General features: G+C 45.5%; 1 protein-coding gene across 1 annotated transcript in view; it reads right to left on the bottom strand.

Annotated features, from left to right (window-relative positions):
• The window catches only part of LOC138567266 (selenide, water dikinase 2-like), a 106944-nt gene that overhangs the window by 48091 nt on the left and 33653 nt on the right, over positions 1-25200 (bottom strand). The window contains exon 7 of the mRNA XM_069645298.1: positions 4066-4278. Coding sequence (XP_069501399.1) covers positions 4066-4278 — 213 coding nt within the window. The remainder of the gene's footprint in view (positions 1-4065; positions 4279-25200) is intronic.

Here is a 25200-nt window from a genome sequence, read left to right as displayed (position 1 = left end):
TGTGCCCAGCCCAGCACGGTCTCAGAAAGACATGCGCAGAGGAACGAGCCCATGTGCAGAGGCCAATGCACAGAAGGGACAGCTTCATTGCCCAGCCATTGTGGATGCCGTGGGTAAGTACTTGTTAATTAAGATCCCAGGGCATATGCCTGCAGGCTGTGTGATCAGTGCAGGGGGCTGCACTGATACAACTTCCTGCAGGCATATTGCCTTCTTAATGTTCTTTGAAGCACAGTCATTTGCTGCTGTCCCGCGTTTCAAAAACATTTAGAAAGCCTTGGGATCCCACAGCACTGATAACACTGCCAGTATGCATGGGTGCCAAGTTTTGATTTTCATTACAGGGGCAGAAACAAATTTCACGATGAGGAGCAGAAATTCCCATACTGCGAAGCGAGGAGGCCGGATACATCCACCTTTTTAAAACCCATTTAACAGCAAGAATTGGGGCGGGGGCAGGTCTAAACCTATAACAACTCTGCAGCACTCGCCTAAACTGCTGGGCTGTCTTTGCAGTATTCTGCTTTTGTAAATCCTACTTCCCCGACAGCTTGGTCACAAACAGTTTGGTCCCTCCACCACCTACCGCTAATCAAGGCTGACCACAATAAGGCAGTCACCTCTTTGAAGTGAAAGTGAGCTGCACTTGCTAATTTTGCAAGATGCACGAACACTTCACTAAGCCACAGCCAACAGGAGAGGAGGCCAGCCGGAGGGATTTAGAATAGCAGTCAATCAATCCGGATTCTTTATGGTTGCAAAATGCCACGCCTGCCCCCATTGTTCAAAGAGAACGGAAGGGGGGGGCACAAGAGCCCCTCTGCCTGAAGGCATTGCCTTCTTAATGTTCTTTGAAACGTGGGACTACTGTGATCCATTTGCACACTGTGCTTCAAACAACATTTACAAGGTCATATGCCTGCAGGCAGACCTGCCTACATTTGAAAATCAAAAACCCTGTGATTTCTGCAGCATGGCTTAGATAATTACTATAAACTCTGTCCTCGTCTTTCCCTATATTGAAAAAGGGGACAACTAAATAAGACACAGAATCGGGCAAGATTAGGCAGGTCTGACTGCAGGTTGTATTATCAAGAGGTTGTGTGTCTGGAAATATTGCTCCTGCCCAATGATTGGTAGAAGATACATTCTTCCTAAACATTTGCTAATGGCATCCCAGCACTGAAAACACAACCTACAGTCATGAGGCCTTCTAAATGTCTGTAGAGCCAGACTGCAGCAGGGCCAGCTGAAGATTTGCCATGTGCAGGCCCATTTCAATCTGAAGTTTGCAGGTGCTTCTCCGTCGATACGAATTTGGAGTTTCAGCACAGCAACAGGGCTTCACCGGGCAAACCAACGGTCCAGGAGTTGCAGCAGGCATCCTCTTAAAGTTCTTCTTCTGTTCCCTAATCGATTGGCTTAGAAGGCAGCGTCGACCAAAAACCCTCACCTTTTATGCAGATTTCTCCCATCCACTCCAGCCTAGCTGCCACTCATCCCGCAGGGTGGCTGCCCCCTTGCCGGACAGTCAGCCAGCCAATCACCACAGAGTGCATTTGGGTCTCCTAGGAGCCTAAGCACAGGGAGTTTCGGGCACCTCCCTCACTCCCTGCCCCCACCAGACACCCTGGAGCCAGAGGCGGGCTTCACTCGTGAATCCCGCCCAAGGCAAAGTGAACAAAGGGACCAAAATGGACCTTTCCAAGAAGAAATGGCAAACAAAGATGACACTGGGCCATTTTGACAAAAATTGCACCCTAGGGTGCTTTACTGCAGCTGCGAACGCAGCCGCAGTAAATGCACACCACAGTAGTTTAAAGTAAGCCACTGCCACCAGTCATTATCGAGGAAAGGGTAACATAAAAATGTTATATGAGAAGCTAGACACAGGGGATACTAAGTAACCCCTACAGCACCTTATTGTAAAATAGTGTGTGCTGGGTCTAGAAAGTTCCAAGGTAAGTAAAGTCAATTTCACTTTACTGCTCTTGGAAACCGTAGTTTATCCAAGAGAAGGTATTCAAACCTTTGAAAGACTTCCCTGTGCCACTGCACTGAAGGTGCTGTGTGACACAAGGCAACAGATGATGCCTATGAAGTTTGTCAGACTTCATAATCAAAATAAATACAGAGTCCAAGAATCACATAAAAATACAAGTGGGAAAAAGGGTCTCACTCTCACCAGGTTAAAAAAAAAAAATCAAGTCCTCAAAATCCAGAAAAGTTGCTGCTGAGGGTCTCTAAGGTGGAGGGAATTAGCACATTTCTGAGAATTCTCCCCAACAATTAGGCCTTCGAAACGTTGCTCGAATACCCACATGATAAATGAATGTTGCCTGCGCTGCACGGTTACAAAGGCCCAGAGATAACCTCTAAAACATTTTGTAAGCTGCAACTGCGCCTTATTTAGGCAATTGCCATGTTGCAATTAACGGCTCATCCCTTTAAAAATAAAGATCACAAATTGCTAATCATTTGTTTTTTTACTTAGCAATTTCAGCTAATCAATTTTGCAAAACTAATTTATGCCTGGCTCTGTGAAACAGAGCTAGAAAGTACTGAGACAAGGATGATATCTAGTGAGTTACAAGATCCAAACGCAATCCTTACTGGGACGAGGAGATGGATCAGAGCAATGCAGAGTACCACGTCTACCAGAACCACGTTGCCCATTCTAGTGGTTGGCAACAGCCAACTGGAAGAAGATGCGTTAAAAACAAAGAAGGACTTCACTAGGTGTCAATCCGCCGTGGAGGAACAGCAAGACAGTTTGCTTCAGGAAGAAAGGAGGCAGGCCGGGGAGCCGAGCAAAAAGGAGACGGCTGTCAAGCTGCTCCGGTGTGCAGGGACCACACAGTGAACAACAGGGAAGACCCCCAAAGGTTGGCAGCCATGGTGGAGGAGTGGTCACAGGCCAGCAAGGATGTAGGTACAACAGAGTCGCTGGCCGACCGAAGGAAGCATAGGAAGCCCCCCCTGCAGATGGCAGGTGCACTGGACATCAGACCACAAAATAAGGTACGCTGATGAGCAGGGAAGTGCCACAGGCCCTGTAAAGTGGCAGAGACAGTGGTTACAGGCAGAGAAGCCTGAAGAGCCACATTAATAGGTCTGGGATGCTGTACCCATGTAAAAAGAATACTACTTGGAAAAACTGTACACCAAGTTCGACGGGATACCACAGGAAACCCACTGTGCGGGTTTCGGACCCACAAACATATAAAGTTACCTGTGAGTGAGACTTACAAGAAATACAGTATTTGGCAGGTGGTTAAACCAAGTCTGTAGGACACGCCACAGCTTGGGGAGTGCATCCCAAACTATCTTTCTCAGTTGCAGTATCTGGTGGGAGGAACCAGGTCTGCCAGCCAGGGTCAAGGACCCACCACAGCTTGGGGAGTGCACCCCAAGCTATTCTTCGTCCCAGTGCCCAGTGGGAGGAACCAGGTCTGCCAACCAGGGTCAGGGACCCAGAGACATAATAGGAAGCGTGAGAAAGGCCCAACAAACAACAGTTTCCCCCAGCAATTGGTTGAACTTTGCAAAGGACCTCCCCGAAGGGAGATATTCTGCAATACTTCAGGATTTAAAGATTTCAGAACTGTCTTTTGCCCAGGGGAAGGGAGCCGCACCCCAATTGCCCTAGAAAGACTTAGAAAGACCCTCTTCATTTTAGTTTCAACTAAGAATGTGAGAGGCCGAATTAGGATTGGGACATTTGCTTTGGACATTCAGACACTAGTTATTTCATTTGAAGCAGAAAATCCCCTCCTAGAGTTAGGGCGAGATAGGGTTTGCTTTTCCTTTTTGCACTTGAATAAATCACCACTCTGCATCATTGTCTTACTTCTGCACACTTACAGAATCCATTAGAAAGAGGAAAACACATGGATAGCAAAGCGCTGTCGATTGTTCCAGCTAGTAAAGAACATGAAAGTTCCTACAATGTAATATGAATTGTTTGGGAGCAACTTGGATAGTAGGCATTTATGGTGAAGCAGATAGAGTGCGATTTCAATATCATGTTGTGCTCTATGCGGACCCCTATTGTCATGTACTCACCAGACGTTTCAGGTGAGGTGCCATGAAGAAGCTTGAATCTGTTTCCACATGCTTTAGTGATGGCTGCCATTTTTGCAATGATGGGCAGGTTGTGGATGACAAAGGAAACATCGTTGTGCTGTTGCTTGGCCAGGTTTTGCGCATGTCCCAGAATTCCAAAGCCTGTGATGTCTGTGGCAGCATGGGCATTGAATGTGTGCATAAGACCTGCAGCTGAAACAGAAGAAAGCATAAAACGGTCATGTGGCATAAATACAACCAACGTGGAAGATCCCTTGAATACTAATATTGTGTACCAACAGAGGTACAGAGGCACATACAATGTGGTAGGCCAAGCAATGATACACAAGAGACACATTTTTCAAACCCGTTACAGTTTTATTCCACCACTCACTCTGGTAAGAGTTGAACACCTATGAGACCCAGGGACATGAACTACAAATGATCAAGGTTTCTCTAAGGTAAATAGTGTACAGGACGGAACAACATAAGGTGGGGTGCTCTTTAGATGTCATACACTGTAGGTAATGCAGTCTCCGTAGTGTTTGTTATCCGTATGCTTGAAACAGTCTCCGTCTATCATACAAATGTCTCCAACAGACACCCAATTAAGTGTTCAAAAACGTTCAAAATCCAATCTTAGCAAGTACATAGCCCTCCAGCTACTCTAGTCGATAAACAAAATGTTTCCAGGATTAGCCGAACAGAATGTTCAAAACCTAATCTTTGCCCAGCCCTTTTCAAAAACCATCAATATTGTGTTCACTTGAGTGAGCTATTCTCTCAATTACACAGTCTGGTCACTGCTCTTGGTCCCTCTGGTTTTACTGTGATTGAGCGTTTCTGGTTCTATCCTTCTCCTCCCCAACGCCTGGTAGCTTCTTCTGGTTATTAACTCCTATTGTTAGGATTAATCCGTTCCTCGCCCTAGAGCGTGTAATGCTTAAAACTGACCTATACTAGGTCGGGATCATTTTGAATTCTCAGTCAGCGCCATCCTGGAGATGGTTTCTCTATAAAGCATTCTCTGGGTCCCAGAATTTCCTACAGTCTGTCCTGGACGTAGGGTATCAGGATTTCCAGGTGATCCTCTATGGACCTTAGATTTCCAGATTCACAGGTGTGCTTTCCTGGACTTTGGAATCAGGATTCTCGTCCTGCTTGAACGGATATTTCTCCACACTCGACTCTGGATGCTTTTCAGGCAGACAATATTGTACTTGCCCTCCTACCAACGGCTGTCCTCCTCCTGACTAGGGGATGCTGGTGGTTGACCTTCAGGTCTGGGCCTTCCAGGTCTCGAAAAGGGGCGGGAGTGCCTTAACAAAAAAAAAAAAACATAAATAATGAGACCCTTGCCAAGTAGCCCTTCCAATGTGTCCAGGCATGCAGTGCGGTTGGAGAAATTCAGCTGGGTGGCCATCTCCTAGGCAGTAGTTCCTTCAAGTGGCTTCCTTGCAGGTTCCTCCAGTGTTGGGCATGGAGTGTCAATAAGAACATCTGCCTTCTCCAGGAAGCTCTCACTCTGACATTACCCAGCCTCTTATCTCTATAGGCCAGGGTGTAGTTTCCAGTGTAACTTCCAATAGGTTATGCATCATTCTAATTAGAGTTTCTGATTGGCTATTTCCCCCCACTAGTTTTCAGCATGCCTGATTAAGAAATTATTAGTGATGTTTTCAGATTGGCCAATTAACTGGTGAGGGGTTTTGTGCAGAAGTTATACTTTCAATGGTAATGACACCCAGTACAGTCTCATGTGTAATGTTCCTATTTGTTGCCAATTTGGCCCCTTGGCCTTTTGTTAATCTACAGCCTTTCCACCCAACTACTCCTGCAGGCTGCGTCCACCCAGCTCACATTTAGCAGCAGCTGTCTCTGACACAGTTTTAGCAAGTCGAGACCTTTTAAGGTGAGCGCCTGGTTATCCTTCTTCTACCTTATCTAATGGTGGGTCATTGCGGTTTCTTTTTGGCTAAACTTTCGTATTGACCCATACAGATTTGGGAACCAATTGGGACAGAAGTTCAAATGTCAAAGGGCGGACATCCAATCCCGCCGTTCCTGCATACCAGGTTGGCATGGGTTTAAAATCGTTCATTTCTCTTTGCTAATCTTGCACTCTTGGAGACTCATCTTGGTGAGGCCGCCCCACTAGCACTCAGCACAGCGCCTTCTTTTTGGGTCTCACTAGCCCTGCGCTCTGCGTTTCAACTCTGGGGTTTAGGGATGTCATTATATTAATTAGACCATGGTACATTAGGCATCTTTTTATCAATTATGTTTTTCCATTTTTAAGTTTAATTAAATTCAGTATGCAGTCAGTCTTTTGTTGATGAGAATTTTATATTGTCATATTTAGTCATCTTTTTGTTTTTTCAGTATGGTTACTCTGGAATAGACAGTAAAAGGGAAATGGCCTTGCAGGTACTGTGCTTGGGTGTCCACCTGCCTCCTGATGAAGACGTTTGTTTAAATTAACATTCCACGTCGAAACCAGTCGAGGAAAAAAAAAAAAAAAAAAAAAAAACACTTAAGGGATGTTATCTGTGTACTTCTTTGTTGTGATCCACCTGTATTCTATTGTGTTTTGTATAAATTCCAAAATAATGAATGCTCTCTGGGGAGGAATCATGAATTGCGCTCCCCATACGTTTACAATTGTTCCTGTTTAACAATTTTGTATGAATGTCACTGATTGTTGAGGTTTGTTTCAATGTCGCACTATGAATGGAAAGTGTGTGTGAGTTTTATCAGCCTTTTTTAGGTAAAATAATGTTGCTGCTCTGCTGTGTTTGTTTAATTGTATAGTGTCTATTAATTTGTGATTGATAGACTTTTTCCAATTTATGTATCAATTAAAAAATACATTTTGATATACCTTTTGTAAACATTCTTCTCTGGACAACTGTTCTGGTCTTGTTGGTATAATAATACTCTGGTCCAGAGGTTAGAGTTTCCTGTGTTTTCAGTTTTCACACGCTGGACACCATGCTGATATTTTTATCTCCCACTCAAGGTTGCATGGTGTTGCACCTTGTTCCCACCACATGGAAGCCGGCGGTGCATTTGGACACCCGAAGCACAGTACATGCAAGGCCATTTCCCTTTTACCGTCTATTCCAGAGTAATCCTCAACTCCATGAGTTCATAGACTTTGGTTCTTTCAAGCATCTCTGAATTTGTGTCGGTTCCCTGCATTGTAAGTATCGGCTGCAAGATATCTTGTAGTCCTGCAGCTCATTCCCCCTCCCAGTTAGGTAGATGTTCGCTTTTGAGTGAAATTCTCCCCACTTTGCGCGTCCCCCAGCATTTCTGCTTGACTATTGGATTTTTTTGACTGATTCTGAGTGAGTGGGAACCTTTTTCCGCATTCACTCTATTCTCTGGCCACGGGAACCCTTTTCTCTTTTGGTACTTTTTATACTTTCTTCCAACTTTTCTGGCATCCATCTTTTCCTATTGCAGCACATTGCACTGTGTAGTGATGCTGGGAGTTCCTAGAGCTTCCACTTTTATTTTACCTGTGATGATACATGTTACCAGGTCAGGGAGACAGTTTTAGTCACACCCTTATTTTATTTTGCGAAATCAGCACACCCCACCTGAAGTGGAGTGCTAAGGGGAAACTATGTCTACCTTTTCTCGCCTCTCCAGTATCATTTTGGTTACTGTGACAAGATCATCTGACAGGCTGGCAGCAGTGTACCTTTTTACCTAACGTTTTGTGGGCTTGTGTCACAAGCCGACTGCGCAGATGCAGTAAGGGGCACAAGGGCCACCATTTACCTAAAATGGGCTGGACATTTTTAAGCCCTGTTCTCAATGACTTGTCCTTTGTTGAGCCTTCTACCTAGCTGGGTGGGGGAGGTCTTCATGGATCTTTTGTCTTTGGTGCGCTTCCCTTGTAAACCCTGCAAAGAGTGCCTGAAAGGACATGAAGCAGCAGAGGTGACCAAAACTCTTCTCGTGTTTGTCCTGCAGAGTGCCTGCCTGACACCAGTTTGCACTGGGAGGCTGGCTGTTTCAATTGCACAGCTGCCCCCTGCCGCCAGCAGCCATGTCCGCAGCCACTTCCAGCAACCGCCAGAGCAGTCTGAGTAATCGCTGCTGTCCCATCCTCAACTTGTGTGAGACAGGGAAGCCCCAAAGAGGACAATTTCCTCTTTTGGACTAGTGGGCCTAACCAGTCCCAATACAAACTGCATTTTGCACCCTACCTGGAAGATATGCAAGCTCCACGGCCCACAATTTGCCAATGCCGGGGCCTGTGCCATTTTGTGGTGCAACGTCTTCCGAAGCACAGTTTCATCTGAAACTTTGTGGGCATCCGTCTGTAACTACAGAAACTGGAGCCTGCTCCTGAAAGTCCCCTCAGTCGAGACGAGGAGCGAGAACTGCAGCAAAATGTAACGCATGACAACTGTACTTCACCAGAACCTTGAAAAGGGCACCAACGAGCCAGTGCCTCAGGGTCCCCTCTGACATTGAGGCTCACCTAAGACGGGGTTGGACTTTCTACGATAACTTAAGTTATCAAAGTTTCCATAAATTTGCATATATGTTTCAGGAGGTTTGATTATGTAATTTGTTACCTTTATTGCTATTATGAAGTATCCAACTCTGAATATTGCAACTGTTATATTATATTATTGTGTGATAGTACTTAACTTACGTTAAAGGGCTTTCTTTTGCTCCAAGTGCTGGTACTGATTTTGTTCATTTTCAAATTGATTAGTATACATTCTTGAGAAAATTAAAAAAGTTCTTTGCAAGAGGTAAGAACATTTGTTTCCAAACCTACATTTGACCCCCTTAGCAGATACACCATATCTGATATCACCAATGTTGAGACCCTTATCTCTTTAAACCAAGAGACAAGTGCTGATCTGGATACGATTTGTAAAGACCTAGAGAACAAGGCTAGACATTTAGACATTAAGGAACTGAAACCCATCTCAAAATTCACTGCTCAATTTACAGCTGAAAATGGGATTGAAAATTCAGAAAGCAATTACCAAAGATATCTATACTTACCTGGATACATTGAACAAAAGCAAGAAAAAAAAGAGATCGAACCTCAGTAAAGAGGAACGCAGGGCTTTGGAAGATCTTTCCAATGATAAAAGTATTACCAACACGGAGTCAGACAAGGGAGGAAATACAGTTATTCGCAATACATCAGAGTATATTACAATGGGGATGAAACATCTTGCCACTCCAAACTGCTACACTGCACTCAAATCAAATCCAACCAAACTAGTTGCGGCAGACTTACAAGACCTAATACATGAATGGTATGTTAAAGGCTGTCAGTCAGATGATGAGAAAGGATTTCTAAACATAACAGAACCCACCATGCCCACCTTGTATTCTTTACCTAAAATACACAAGCTATATGACCAACTCCCTGAAGTTAGACTAATTATGAATGGTATTAATTGGGCTACGGAAGGACTATCGAAATATCTAGATGAGGCCCTGAAACCGTTTGTTTTGAAAATTAAGTATTACAGAAGAGACAGTACTCACGTTCTTCAGTTCCTACAAACTATACAATGGCAACCAGATTACTTATTGGCCACTATAGACATAGTATCATAGTATACCAGTATTCATCATGACTTGACAGTAACGACTATAGATTACACCTTTCGTGACTCCTGTGCTTCATACCTGAAACATGTTGATATGCTGAAAAGTTTTTTGAGATTTGCTTTATTTAACAATGTAGATCTATTTAATGACCAATATTGTGTACAATTGAAAGGGGTTGCTATGGGTGCGAAAAGTCACACCATCTTTAGCCAACTCCTTTATGTCACAATATGAATAAACACATTCTCAACCATGAGTCATTTGTCCACAATCTAATGGCCTGGTGACGATTTAGAGGATATTCTAATATTTGGAAAGGCTCACAAGAATCCTTCAGAACATTTTTGGACCATACTAACAATACCACCTTTGGCATCAAGCTCACTGGCAACTAGAGTCCATCTGAAATTGACTTTCTAGATTTACATATCTCTTTATTGTAGATGGTACGGTACAAACAAGAACTTATTGCAAACACACAGAAGTCAACTCTGTACTCTCTGCCCAAAGTAGTCATCAACGAGCTATTATTAGTAACACAGCAGGTGGTGAATTCCACAGGGCAAGAATGAAATTTAGTTGTACTACTGATTATGTTAAGGAATGCGATAAACTTAACCTCTGTTCAAAAAACGTTGGGTATCGACCTGATATCATCAATAAAGCGTCTGCAAAATTTGCTATGACAAAACAATTTGATCTCTTGGTGGAAAAGAGGAAGTCAAGGGATCAACCCCGGTACATTTCTATCATTACGCGTTTCTCAAAAGATTCTTCAATCTTATACAAATAAGTCCTGAAACACTGGCATATCCTCAGACTGGACAAAGATCTACCTTTTTTGTCCGACAAACCCAAATTAACCTTCACTAAAGCACTCACAATTAACCGCAAAGTAAGTCCATCCATTCTTGAGATTAATGATGACAGCTCGAACAAAAATTGGTATAAGACAACCAATGGTTTTTTCCAAATGTGGTCATTGCAATCTATGCAAACATGCTTAAGACAACTGTCAATCCTTCACTGACAATTTTGGTACGTTGATCAAGATCTAAAGATTTTATTTACTGCAAGTCATGTTTAATTTTGTTTACGCCATAATATGTCTCTGTGGTATGGTGTATGTCGAAGTACCACTCGACAATTGAGAGTAAGGATCAGAGACCATCTAGCAAGTCTGAGGACTGAACCTAAAAATCACCTTTGGTTTTAAATTGGCAGCTTGAACATCAGTTACATAGTAAAGCAGACCTTAGATTCATTGGACTCATGGAAGCTAAGAGGGGGAAAAGAGGTGGAAACATTCAACTCAAATTGAGACAGTTGGAATCCAAAATTAATTTGTTTTCTAAGATGCACCACTAGGGGTTTGAACACTGATCATGAAATGGATGTGTTTTTGTCACGACCCTCGCTCAAAACCCCCTCTGGCAAACCCATTGGCCAGGTGGAGTCAGGACTCGGGCCTCTAGAGCCTGGCATCCTCTTCAAAAGCCTTCATGGGTCCAGGCTCATACACCATGAAAAACAATGTGCTTGGGAACTACTTTATTGTATTGTCAGCCAACATGGAGGCATCCACATAGCTTTGCTCCTAAGAACCAAGCTATGCGGTCTAGTGTTTTGGGTGTTATAGCCCAGGTACTACTTCACCTGGACTATTTTGTTGGGGCTATTTAAACCACACCCGAGCAAGACAACACGCTTCGCGTTACTTTGCAGCTTGCAACGAGACGCTCACCGTGTCCAGCTATTTCCTCGAACATCGGGGAAGCAGAACCTACAAGGAGACAAAAGGAACATTATTAGCAGCAGCATCAGCATCATCTTACCTGCAGTCTTCATCTTTAAACACTCGCAGCTACTGAGAACAGCTTCCTCGAATCTGCATGCCTCCCGGACAGAACTACCTGAAAGAGGAAGATAGAGGCAACATTAAAGAAAGCAGTAGAGACATTTACAAATTACGAACTGCTCAAAAGGCTTACCTGGCTGTTCGCCTCTCGGCTGGCACCACTCCAGACATTCCACTCGCGCTGAATAACACAGCGACCCACAAGGAAGGAAAACACAGGTTAGCAAAGGCAAGACTTCGCAGCGCTGCGAATAGCGCTTACTTACCGCATCATAGCGCTCTTAATGCCCCATCATTTACCAGTGGGGCTCAACCAAGCCAGTTCGACACGCTTCCCTGCAGATCACATCAGGGCAAAGCTGAGAAGCATACCAGCGAGTAACCCGGCTGGGTGGTGTCCCTGTGGACACCAGGTGAGCGTAACAGAACGCGAAGCCTACCACAACAAATCCACCTGGGCACCATGGAGACATCAGAAATGGACCAATTGGCCCAATTACTAGGAGAGCTTCGTGCGGAGGTTCATTCTGCCCGACAAGAGACTAATGCCCTCCGGAAAGAAATAATAGTGACCAAAGAACGCACTGAAGAGATTAGCAGGCAATACTTGCAATCACAGGCAGGACAGACACCTCTACCTGGAAGCAATCCAACGATGCAAAACCCCACCATACCACTCACTCCGGTACAGATCACGTTACCTGGAACGGTGCCCCTGGCACCAGCACAAAGGTTCTCAGGCGACCCACGGAAGTATGCAGCATTCATCAATCAGTGCCGCCTTCGTTTTCTTTGTAGGCCTGGAGCATTTCCAAACGACCAAGCTCAGGTAGCTTTTGTCTCATCATACCCGAGTGGTAGTGCAGCAGATTGGTCGGTGCTATTGGTAACCCATGACAATCCTCGATTACATGACTTTGGGGGGTTCCAGAGAGAAATGGAAAAACTTTTTGCTCACCATACCCAGGAACAAGCAGTAGACAATGAACTCTTGTCCCTCCGACAGGGGAATCAGGACTTGTTAACGTGCATTGCCACCTTCAACAGACTGGTTGCCGAAGCTAGGTGGCCAGAAAACAAAAAGAACCACGTTATTCCATCGAGGCTTATGAGGCGAATTAAAGCACGTCTTAGCCCAGGTGGTTGATCCACCCAGAAACTGTGCAGAATTCATAAATCTGGTCGTGCAGCTAGACCACCGGTTGCAGGACCGAAAGGCAGACCAGTCTAAGACAGACCCTCGGACCGTGTGTGTTCGACCAAGGGAAAACAAACCCTGTGTACCTGAAAATGCTGTAGAACCCATGCAGATTGGAGGCATACGGCCTCCATTAACAAAACAAGAGCGGGACAAAAGAAGAAAACAGCTTTGTTTGTATTGTGGGAAACCAGGACATTTGCCTGAAGGACTGTCCAGTAAAAGCCCCAAGAAGAACAGTCGGGCCACAGAGAAGGATGAAGCTAAGGAATCGGAAAACTACCAAGCTCGACAAACGTAGAGGTCAGTTTGTCGAGTGAGAAGAAAGAGTTGCTGACCTTGCACTTTGCAATACCAGTGATCTTAATTAACCACCAACAGTCGTCAAGAATGCATGCCGTTGAAGCATACATCGATAGCGGAGCAGTTGGAAATTATATTGATCAAGAACTGGCAGCAGAGATGGAGCTTCCTTTGTGTTCTAAGCCAACTATGGACAAGGTAACCACCGTGGATGGGACAGAAATCGCTTCCGGACCAGTAACCCAGTACACAGCCAGGGTAACCTTGCTGTGCCAGGACGGACATCCGGAGTCTATTTCATTTGATCTCATCAAGGCACCTCAGTTCAGGCTAATACTAGGGATGCCATGGTTGGTTGCTCACAACCATTTGATAGACTGGCGGGCACGAAAATTAACCTTCCACGGTGACTGCTCCCCTGCCTGCTATTACCAAGACAAGAAACCCGACGTCTGTATCCCCCATGACTCCCGGAGCAACAGTATCACCCCTGGGAGCAACTAATACCTTGCCAAGTGAATACCATGATTTCCAGGATGTTTTCCGAAAGGACCAAGCCTATACATTGCCGCCACACAGGCCCTATGACTATCAGATCGACCTTGTTCCTGGTGCACAAATCCCTTGCGGCAGGATCTACGCTCTCACAGAACCAGAAAACCTTCATTTGAAATCCTATTTAGACCAGTACCTTGCAAACAGATTTATCCGTCCTTCGAAGCCCCTGCAGCCAGTCCTTTATTCCTCATACCGAAAAAGGAAGGAGACTTGAGAACCTGTATTGACTACGGCGCATTGAACCAGATCACCGTGAAGAACCGCTACCCCTTGCCACTTATCCCCGTGTAACGCTCACCTGATTCCCACGGAGGCGCGGGTCTTGGCAGGAAGCTGTCTGACTCGAAAAGTGATGTGCAGGACTCGATTGGCTTCTGGGGTCGAACCTCTTCGCACTGTGTGTCGGACTCGAAGAGTGAGGTTTCTGCAGGTGAAAGAATATGGGGGTTAATGGTCTGGGTAGTTGAATGTCCCTCTCTCTCTCGCTCTCTTCCCTGCTTTTTCGTAGCGCCCCCAGGTCAACGTGCTCCCCTTATATAGGTGAATGCTGGGCTCTCCATCTGCGTCTGGTGCAGGGTGCCGTTGCCAGTTCCTTCACTGGTGAAACATAGGCCTCTTGAATTCAGAGGATGGTTACCGTCGTTGTCTGCACGAGCGGTGAGTTTCTGGACACCTTTTGTCTTTATAGTCTTTAAATGCGTGGCACGTTTATATGCAGACTCTATATAATGCTTTTCCCTTATGTATTGCAGGGCTCTTGAGATGGAAGATGAAGTGAAGCGCTTGGAAGTTCGTAAGTATGGCAATCGCTCTAATTGTCTCTTTCCTTGCAGCTTAGTTCGTGTTAAAGAGACGCCGGAGTATTTGCAGGCGTTTTATTGCGACGAGCGTGATGGACGTAAGTAAATACCTGCTTAATGTCTTTTCTTTTGCCTTTCAGATGTTGGTTTGCAGCGCCGGAGTCCGCGGAATGCCAGTAGGTTGTTAACGATACTTTGTCTTTACAGGCGGCGACGCAGAACGAAGAAATCCGGAATCCACAGCGTGCCGGTAAGTATGCAATGCTTTTGCCTTTGCAGGTGGAGATGCGGCGTGAAGAAGCGGCCGCAGCCGATGGATCAGGTGAGTAAGTACTGCGTGTAAAGTTCGCCTTGCTAACCTGTTGTTTCTGTTCTTTGCAGGTGCTGATGATGTCTGGATACTGAAATGGTAAGTAGGATTCTTGCAGGTCCAGGATCAGAAGAAGAAAAGCCGGAGCAGACTCGGTGAGCGTTCTGCTGCAGATGCAGAATAACGCGAAGCACGCTTCATCTATCGGGTGTGGTTTAAATAGCCTTGGAGTGATGAGGCATCTTCTTCCACGGCCCCGCCTAGGTAAGAAAAGAGTTCCAGTTTCCACAAGAGTTCCAGTGCTGTATCCAGGGAGTGGAGCTGCCCCACCCAGGTAAGAAAGTAGTTCCTGTTCTTACATAGCTTCCAAGTGGCTGGTAAGTAAGCAGCATGGTCTGCTGCAGGTAAGTCCACCCAAGCATCCTCACACCTATTATGAGCCCGGCGCTTCCAGTGCCGGGACCAATGGTTTTGATGAGCCTGGTGCCACCGGCGCCAGGACAAGGTCCAAAAGGTCCCAGTGGGGACCGGCTGGTGCCTAGGATTAGGGTTAGGGGCCTGCTTCCAAGGACGTTGGGCTGGTCCTGGCTTCTTGGAAGCAGTGATCATGACAATACCCCCCCCTCAAGGCCCCTCCTAAGCGTGTCTTCTCCGGGGGTTTCGGCTTGTCGGGGTGATTCAGATGGAATTTTTTGACCAGACGAGGTGCGTGGACGTATTCTGAAGGTTCCCAAGACCTTTCCTGGGGGCCGTAACCTTTCCAATCAACCAGATAATATAACTTAGATTTGGAGATTTTGGAGTCTAGGATGTTCTTTACTTCGAATTCAAGTTCTCCATCTACTAAAACCGGTTCTGGGAGTTCAGTCAATCGGTTTTCTGGTTGCACAGGTTTTAATAAGGAGACATGGAATACTGGGTGTATTTTCATATGCGTAGGTAACTCCAATTTGACAGCCACCGGATTAATTATGGCAGATATGAGATAGGGTCCAAGGTATCTCGGGATGAAGGTGCGGGGTCCCTTTAGAGGCAGGTGCTTAGTGGATAGCCAGACTTGATCTCCTACAGCGTAATGAGGAGCCTCTTTACGGTGTCGATCTGCTCCTCTTTTGAATTGAGCTTTAGCTCTTTGCAGATGGGCCGAGGCTTCCTTAAAAGCACGGGTGATCTCCGAGTGCAAGTGATCCACAGCAGGTGCTTCGAATTCTTGGGGAGGATCCAGGTTAGAGGTTCTAGGATGGTGTCCGTATAGTAAGAAGAAGGGAGTCTTCCCTGTTCCAGAATGAATCGAATTATTGTAAGCGTATTCAGCGATCCAAAGAATATCCTTCCAGGGGTTTTCAGTTTGTTGGAGCATGCAACGTAGATATTGCTCTAGAGTTTGATTTGTCCTTTTGGTTTGTCCGTCAGTTTGAGGACGGTGACTAGTTGAAAGTCTTACATCAATTTGGGCTAGACGACAGCAACTGCGCCAGAAGTGAGAGATGAATTGACTTCCCCTATCGGAGACTAAAACCGAGGGAAAACCGTGTAGCCGAACGATGTTTTCTAAGAATTCTCGGGCCAATACTGAGGCTGATGGTAGATCCTTTAGGGGAATGAAGTGAGCCATCTTGGAGAATAGATCCACGACTACTAAAATGGTAGTATACCCCGAGCATGGAGGTAAATCCGTGATAAAATCCATGGACAGGGTATGCCATGGACAGGGAGGGATGTCTAGTGGCTGTAGTAGGCCGGTTGGTTTTTCCTTCTGACTTTTATTCTGGGCACACACACCGCAGGAGATTACATAGTCTCTAATATCCTTTTTCCATGACGGCCACCAGAAATGTCTTTTAATCTTTTCCATGGTTTTGGTAATGCCAGGGTGACCCTCCATTAGAGAGTCGTGATAACAGGAGATTACTTGTTTTTGTATTTTCTCACAGGGTAAATGCAATCGTCCTCGGAAATATGGTAGGTCTTGATCCACTGAAAATTCTTTCCCCTTTAATTGCCAATCTTGTAAATCGCCCGGAGTTAGGAGTGATTTAACCATGGTCTTGATGTCTTCAAAAGATTGAGCGCTGACCAAACCCAAAATTCTTTGTTCTGGAATTATGGGTATTGGTTCTGGATTGGTCAAATGTTCATCTACCCCCATCCGGGAGAGGGCATCTGCTTTTCCGTTTTTACTGCCTGGTCGATAAGTAATTATAAAGTCAAATTCTGCTAGAAACAGAGCCCAGCGAAGCTGTCTGGAAGATTGAGCTTTGGCTGTCTTTAGATATTGTAAATTGCGGTGGTCAGTCATTACGGTGACTGTGTGTCTGGCTCCTAGAAGATAATGCCGCCAGGCTTTAAAGGCCGATCTGATGGCCAAAAGTTCCTTGTCTGTAATTGAATAGTTGATCTCGGGAGGCGAAAACTTGCGGGACCAAAAGGCAACAGGATGTAGTTGGTGTGTGACCGGATCTCTTTGTGATAACATTGCCCCCATAGCAAGACTAGAAGCATCCGTTTCCACGATGTAAGGAAGTTCTGGGCGAGGATGTTTTAAAAACAGGTGCAGAAATGAATTTAGCTTTTAAGTCCTGAAAAGCTTGTTCTGCTTCAGAAGACCACTCAAAATGTTTGTTCTTTTTCAACAGAGCGGTGATGGGCTGGACTATCCGAGAAAATTCAGGAATGAATCTGCGGTAAAAGTTAGCGAATCCTAACATGCTTTGAACTCCTTTTACAGAGGTTGGTGATGGCCACTTGATAATTGCATCAACTTTCTTTGAATCCATATGGACTCCGTTAGGTGACAATATGAATCCCAGGAACTCGACTTCCGTTACGTTGAAAACGCATTTCTCAAGCTTAGCAAAAAGATTATGTTGACGCAATCTCTCGAGAACCTTTTTAACGTGTCTCTGATGTTCTTCTTCAGATGATGAATAGACGAGGATGTCGTCAATGTAGACAACAACACACACGTCTATGAGTTCTCTAAGGACATCGTTCATAAAATATTGGAAAGCAGCAGGAGCATTACACAGTCCAAAGGGCATCACTTGATATTCGAATAGCCCGTACTTGGTGCGGAAGGCCGTTTTCCATTCATCGCCCTCTTTTATCCGTACCAAGTGGTAGGCTCCTCTGAGATCCAGCTTTGTGTATATACATGCATCTTTGACTTGGTCCAGGAGTTCAGGGATCAAAGGTAACGGGTATCTGTTTTTAACGGTGATCTGATTCAGGGCGTGGTAATCTATGCAAGTCCTAAGGTCTCCTTCCTTTTCTCCTTCCTTTTTCGGAACGAAGAACAAAGCCGATGAAGCTGGAGATTTTGAAGGACGGATAAACCCGTTAGCTAGGTATTGGTCCAGGTACTGTCTGAGGTGAAGGTTCTCTGGCTCGGTGAGGGCATAAATCCTGCTGCAAGGAGGAGTTGTTCCAGGTATCAGATCTATTTGACAGTCGTAAGACCTATGAGGAGGCAGGGTGTTAGCTTGATCCTTCCGGAAGAAGTGTTGGAATTCCTGGTATTCAGGAGGTAATTTGGGAACCTCCTCAGAAGAGATTGCCGCCAGTGAAACATCAGACCGAGGATAACAAGTGGTAAAACACTCTGGAAACTGAACCGTCCTTGCTCGCCAATCGATCTGAGGATTGTGCTTCTCTAACCAAGGGATTCCCAGAATGATCTGGAACTGAGGGGCCTTGATTACATCGAACACGATTCTCTCCCGGTGTCCATCTTGACTCACTAGCGTCACTTCTTGGGTGGCATGCGTTACTGGTCCGGAGGCTATCTCCGTGCCATCCACAGTAGTGATGACGTCTTTTACTGCCTTAGGGACAAGGGGTAGATTCATCCTTGATACCATTTCACGGTCCACATAGTTACCGATTGCTCCGCTGTCAAGGTAAGTTTCAATTGCATGCAAACGATCCGGACGTTCAGGACTAATGAGGACCATGGGTATCACGAAATGCGAGGTCACGGGACAGATCTTAACGCTCGGCAAGAGGACCTCTACTCTTGTCGGGCGAGGTCGTTTCCCTGCTCAGACTTTGTGGTACAGGTATCCGCGGCTCCTACAGTCTTCTTAGCTGGTTTCACTGGACAGTTCCGAAGAAAGTGTCCTGAGTTTCCGCAATAGAGGCATAATTGCAGCTGCCTTCTTCTTTCCCGCTCTTTCTGGGTTAAAGGTAATTCATGCACCCTATTTGCATGGGTTCCACAGTGTCAGCTCCCTTATTCGAGGTCTGTGGTTTAGAAAACACTCGGGTATCAAATCTGGAACGATCTGCCTTCCTGTTCTGTAGTCTATGGTCCAATTGGACAACTAAGTCAATATAGTCAGAACATTCTTGTGGAGGATTCACAACTTGCGCTAACACATCCTTGAGCTCTCCACGCAGGCCTCTGTAGAAAAGCGTTATTCTCTTGTCCTCGGGCCATTGTGTTTCCACTATGAGTCTATTGAAGGAGGCTATATAAGTCAAGAGGTCTTGATTACCCTGTCGTAATGAGAGAAGTTCATTGTCCAAGGCCTGCCCATGTGCATGTCTTGCGAACAGTTTCTCCATGCTGGACTGGAAGGCCTGAAAATCATGTAAAACCGGATCATCCTGGGTGACTAAAGGGATCGACCAATCTGCAGCGCTGCCACTGAGATAAGAAAGCACGAAAGCCACCTTGGTCTGGTCTGTTGGGAATGCAGCTGGTCGACATAAGAAGTGTAGGCGGCACTGGTTGATGAACACTGCAAATTTCTTTGGATCACCAGAAAAGCGTTCGGGCGGAGCCAAGGGCACATTACCGGGCAGATTGATTTGCACTGGATTTGAAGCTGATGCAGAAGGATAACTCCCTCCTGGAACGGGCAAAGGTGTCTGTCCTGCCTGCGTTTGTAACAACTGCCTAGCAAGGTCCTCTGTTCGCTCCTTGGAAATTATCAGTTCTCTTCTTAGAGAGTTCGTTTCCTGACGAGCTGCATGTACTTCTGCTCTTGATTCCCCGAGCAACTGGGCTAGTTGATAAGTGTCTGAGGTTTCCATTGCGCCTGGGTAGGAGTTTTGTGGTGGGCTTCGCGTTCTGTAACGCTCACCTGAATCCCACGGAGGCGCGGGTCTTGGCAGGAAGCTGTCTGTGACTCGAAAAAGTGATGTGCAGGACTCGATTGGCTTCTGGGGTCGAACCTCTTCGCACTGTGTGTCGGACTCAAAGAGTGAGGTTTCTGCAGGTGAAGGAATATGGGGTTAATGGTCTGGGTAGTTGAATGTCCCTCCCTCTCTCTCTCTCTCTCTCTCTCTCTCTCTCTCTCTCTCTCTCTCTCTCTCTCTTCCCTGCTTTTTCGTAGAGCCCCCAGGTCAACGTGCTCACCTTATATAGGTGAATGCTGGGCTCTCCATCTGCGTCTGGTGCAGGGTGCCGTTGCCAGTTCCTTCACTGGTGAAACATAGGCCTCTTGAATTCAGAGGATGGTTACCGTCGTTGTCTGCACGAGCGGTGAGTTTCTGGACACCTTTTGTCTTTATAGTCTTTAAATGCGTGGCACGTTTATATGCAGACTCTATATAATGCTTTTCCCTTATGTATTGCAGGGCTCTTGAGATGGAAGATGAAGTGAAGCGCCTGGAAGTTCGTAAGTATGGCAAGCGCTCTAATTGTCTCTTTCCTTGCAGCTTAGTTCGTGTTAAAGAGACGCCGGAGTATTTGCAGGCGTTTTATTGCGACGAGCGTGATGGACGTAAGTAAATACCTGCTTAATGTCTTTTCTTTTGCCTTTCAGATGTTGGGTTGCAGCGCCGGAGTCCGCGGAATGCCAGTAAGTTGTTAACGATACTTTGTCTTTACAGGCGGCGACGCAGAACGAAGAAATCCGGAATCCACAGCGTGCCGTTAAGTATGGCAATGCTTTTGCCTTTGCAGGTGGAGATGCGGCGTGAAGAAGCGGCCGCAGCCGATGGATCAGGTGAGTAAGTACTGCCTGTAAAGTTCACCTTGCTAACCTGTTGTTTCTGTTCTTTGCAGGTGCTGATGATGTCTGGATACTGAAATGGTAAGTAGGATTCTTGCAGGTCCAGGATCAGAAGAAGAAAAGCCGGAGCAGACTCAGTGAGCGTTCTGCTGCAGATGCAGAATAACGCGAAGCACGCTTCATCTATCGGGTGTGGTTTAAATAGCCTTGGAGTGATGAGGCGTCTTCTTCCACGGCCCCGCCTAGGTAAGAAAAGAGTTCCAGTTTCCAGAAGAGTTCCAGTGCTGTATCCAGGGAGTGGAGCTGCCCCACCCAGGTAAGAAAGCAGTTCCTGTTCTTAGATAGATTCTAAGTGGCTGGTAGGTAAGCAGCATGGTCTGCTGCAGGTAAGTCCACCCAAGCATCCTCACACCTATTATGAGCCCGGCGCTTCCAGTGCCGGGACCAATGGTTTTGATGAGCCTGGTGCCACCGGCGCCAGGACAAGGTCCAAAAGGTCCCAGTGGGGACCGGCTGGTGCCTAGGATTAGGGTTAGGGGCCTGCTTCCAAGGACGTTGGGCTGGTCCTGGCTCCTTGGAAGCAGTGATCATGACACCCCGAGATGCTAGACCAAGTTAAAGCTGCCCAGATTTATACCAAATTGGACCTTCGAGGAGCGTCAGAAAAGGAGAGGAATGGAAAACCGCCTTCCGTACTAAGTACGGCTTGTTTGAATATCAACTCATGCCCTTCGGGTTATGCAACGCTCCTGCGGCATTCCAGTATTTCATGAATGACGTCTTATGGGAGTCAATTGATGTGTGCACCTTAGTGTACATAGACGACATCTTAGTATACTCAGCCTCGGAACAAGATCATGTCAGGCACGTTTGTTCAGTCCTCACCAAGCTCCGTCAACATTGCTTGTTTGCAAAGCTTGAAAAATGCTTTTTTCATGTCACTGAAGTAGAATTTCTTTGTTTTATCCTTACTCCAGGAGGCATCAGAATGGACGTGCACAAGGTAGATGCCATTCTGAAATGGCCTTCACAACTTCTCTGAAAGGGGTACAAAGCATGCTGGGCTTTGCGAACTTCTACCACCGGTTCATCCCAGACTTCCCTCAGGTTGTGCACCCAATCACAGTACTATTACGAAAAAACAAAAAGTTTGCTTGGACCGAAGAAGCAGAAGCCGCCTTTCAGGAACTTAAACAAAGTTTTACCTCTGCTCCAATCCTGCGACATCCTCGTCCAGACCTCCCTTAGGTCATTGAAACTGATGCGTCCAGTCTCGCAATGGGGGCTGTCCTTTCACAGCGAGACCCGGAAACCGGCCAGCTACCTCCTGCGGCCTTCTGGTCGAAAAAGTTCTCACCTCCAGAGATTAATTATGCCATTACGGACAAGGAACTCCTGGCTATGAAATCCGCCTTTAAAGCCTGGAGGCACTACCTTCTGGGGGCCAGACACACCATTACAGTCATCACAGACCACCGAAACCTGCAATATCTCAAAACAGCCAAGGCCCAGTCCTCGCGCCAATTACAGTGGGCCCTTTTCTTCGCCGAATAGGATTATGTAATCACATTTCGACCAGGAGTCAGAAACGGAAAGGTGGATGCCTTATCTCACATGGGCATAGATGAAATAGCATATACAACTCCAGACCCAGTACCCATTGTACCTGAAGACAAACTCTTGGGTATCACGACAGCCTTAACACAAGCAGCACTACGAAAAGAAATCCAACAGACAATGAATCCTGATGCCTACCTCGCATGGCAAACTCAAGGAGAACAATATACCATCAAGGACCATCTACCCTTTTTTAGGGATCGCCTATATGTACCCAAGAAGGAATTACAACAGCATATTATTTCAAACTTTCATGATTCACTGATCGAAGGGCATCCTGGGATCGCCAAAACCCTAGCTAAGGTGAAAGAGAACTTATGGTGGCCTACCTGGCGTAAGGACATCATTCAGTATATGCAGTCCTGCGGTGTCTGCGCACAAAATAAATCACAGAAACAAAAACCATCTGGTCTCCTACAACCACTGAACATTCGTCCAGTTCCATGGCACACTTCCCCTGGACTTCATCACTGATCTACCTCCAAGCCAAGGGTTCAACACCATCCTTGTAGTTGTGGACTTATTCTCGAAGATGGCCCATTTTATTCCTCTCAAAGGCCTCCCAGACGCAGCCACTTTAGCAAAAGTGTTCCTGGAGGGTGTGGTTAAGCTACATGGCTTCCCTTCGGTTCTGGTCTCTGATCGAGGCAGCCAGTTTGTTTCAAACTTCTGGAAAAAATGTTGTGCAATGGCGCAGATCGACGTTCGGCTATCTACCAGTCACCATCCCCAAACGGACGGCCAAACCGAGAGAACCAATCAGACACTCGAGCAATATTTACGGTGCATGCTGCACCACGAACAAAGGAATTGGAAAGACCTACTATGGATAGCCGAATATGCATATAACAATTCTTTGCATTCAAGGACGGGACAAATGCCCTTCTATACCTTTTATGGAAGGCATCCACGTACCTCTGAACTAGACCTTCCAGCCAGCTATGAAATGCCAGCGGTAAAGAGTCTACACACACCCATTACTCAGGCTTTCAAAAGGGCAAAGGAACACCTTATTCATGCCAAAGAAAAACAAAAGAGGTTCGCCGACCAACACCGGAAAAAGGTCTCTGATTATCAAGTAGGAGACAAAGTTTGGTTAGCCGCTAAATTTGTACCCATCAAGGGAACCCGGACCTTTCATCACAGATTCTTAGGACCCTATACCATTAAGGCAATTATTAACCCAGCAGCCGTGAAACTGGATTTACCACTTAATCTACACATCCACCCGGTATTCCATGTGTCCCACCTGAAACCAATGCAACCCAGCACATGGATTGGGACACCACCTAAGCCCATACTTCTTGACGGAGAACCAGAATTCAAAGTCAAAGATATCTTGGACTCTAAATACTCTAGGACCAAGCTATGTTATCTCGTCAATTGGAAAGGATTTGGACCACAAGATAGAGCCTGGGAGCCCAGTGAGAATATCCACGCACCACGTCTAATCAGGAAATTCCATCGGTCAGTCTTGAACACAGTCCTCCTACATTTTCAGGCAGAACCTTCCCTGCAGACCACATCAGGGAAAAGCTGAGACGCATACCAGCGAGTAACCCGGCTGGGTGGCGTCCCTGTGGATACCAGGTGAGCGTAACGGTTTTTATTATTTCTGACCTTGGGCACCACATACCATGTTGACTTGCTTGCCAATTTCACCCACCAATCACATTTCTCATTAGGAGCATTAGAATATTAAATGATATCTTTACTGATTATATTAATCAGCATAGGTCGCTCTGTCCAATCTCCAAGAGAGACCAGAATGAAGTTGCATAATTGACTTTATTTAGTTTCAGACTGCATTAACTCTATACTAGAGATTCACAGGTTTCTGGCTTATTGGCCTTTTAGCATTCGAGGTTCGTTTGAATATTCTTTGAAATGTACGAATGTGAATTTATTTCTTGGAATAATGAAATGGAATAATTAAATACATTTGCAGCATCAGTACAAGTTCACTCTACAATGCACACTTTACATATCTATTTGTGTGTTCTTTCATTAAAATTGTTTGCCCTACACTCTTCTCCGTTAAATTACATACTATTCACTATTGGGGCATGACCACAGTACCTAGTCCAGCATGTACAATTTTCTATTATTAGGAGCAGATCTTTTGGCTGCAACAGTATCTTTACCAACTAAAAAGATACAGAACCGCAATATATCAAATCACGATTCAGCTGCAATGTTTACTTCTGACATCATACGCTATTACGCATGACGTCATCGCACCGTGATGCGTTTGTAGGCTGATAACGTTGTGTAATGGTGGTCATTCAATTTTGGATTTTAGACGCGACATTCAGATCTCAGGGATTGGGCCCCATAGTTGTTTCTTTACCGATTATGGGTGAGGAATGGGTAGAAGGAGAGCTTTAGATGAACGGAGTATTTACTTTAAATAGTATCAGAGATCTAACAGAATCGTTGCTCTTTGGTTTTAAACTACATTATTTGGCAACTACTCAACTCTGCTCCCATTTGAAGGGCTACAAGTGTGTGCTACCACTTTGTGCGATTAATGAAGGCTTTCTGATCACTGTGCCCAGGTGTAATTTCACCAGGTCTCAGGTATGATCCTTTACATTAGTTATGCATAAATATTTAGTGAAATTCAGGGTTTTATTGTAGATTCAACGTAATTTTGAAATTCTTATCTTTGGAATTTACCAGACATTTAGAAAAGACAGTCTACTTTCAGAGGACTGGCTTGTCCTTACAGGTATGTTTTACATACCCAATCTAATTGTTACTTCCGTTTAATTTTTATATTAGTAACTTCCATGGAATACAATACTTTTTCTCAAAAGGTTATTTTACTTCTTTCAGAAGCATGTACTTTGAATCAAAGATTTAAGGTAAGGTCGTTTAACATCATCCACTGGTCTTTTTGGATTCACCTTTTGATTAGAGGAGTTGTCAAA

Source organism: Ambystoma mexicanum, chromosome 2p (assembly GCF_040938575.1).
Source record: "Ambystoma mexicanum isolate Mex_15411 chromosome 2p, UKY_AmexF1_1, whole genome shotgun sequence".
NCBI lineage: Eukaryota > Metazoa > Chordata > Amphibia > Caudata > Ambystomatidae > Ambystoma > Ambystoma mexicanum.
This window is presented reverse-complemented; position numbering and strand designations above follow the sequence as displayed.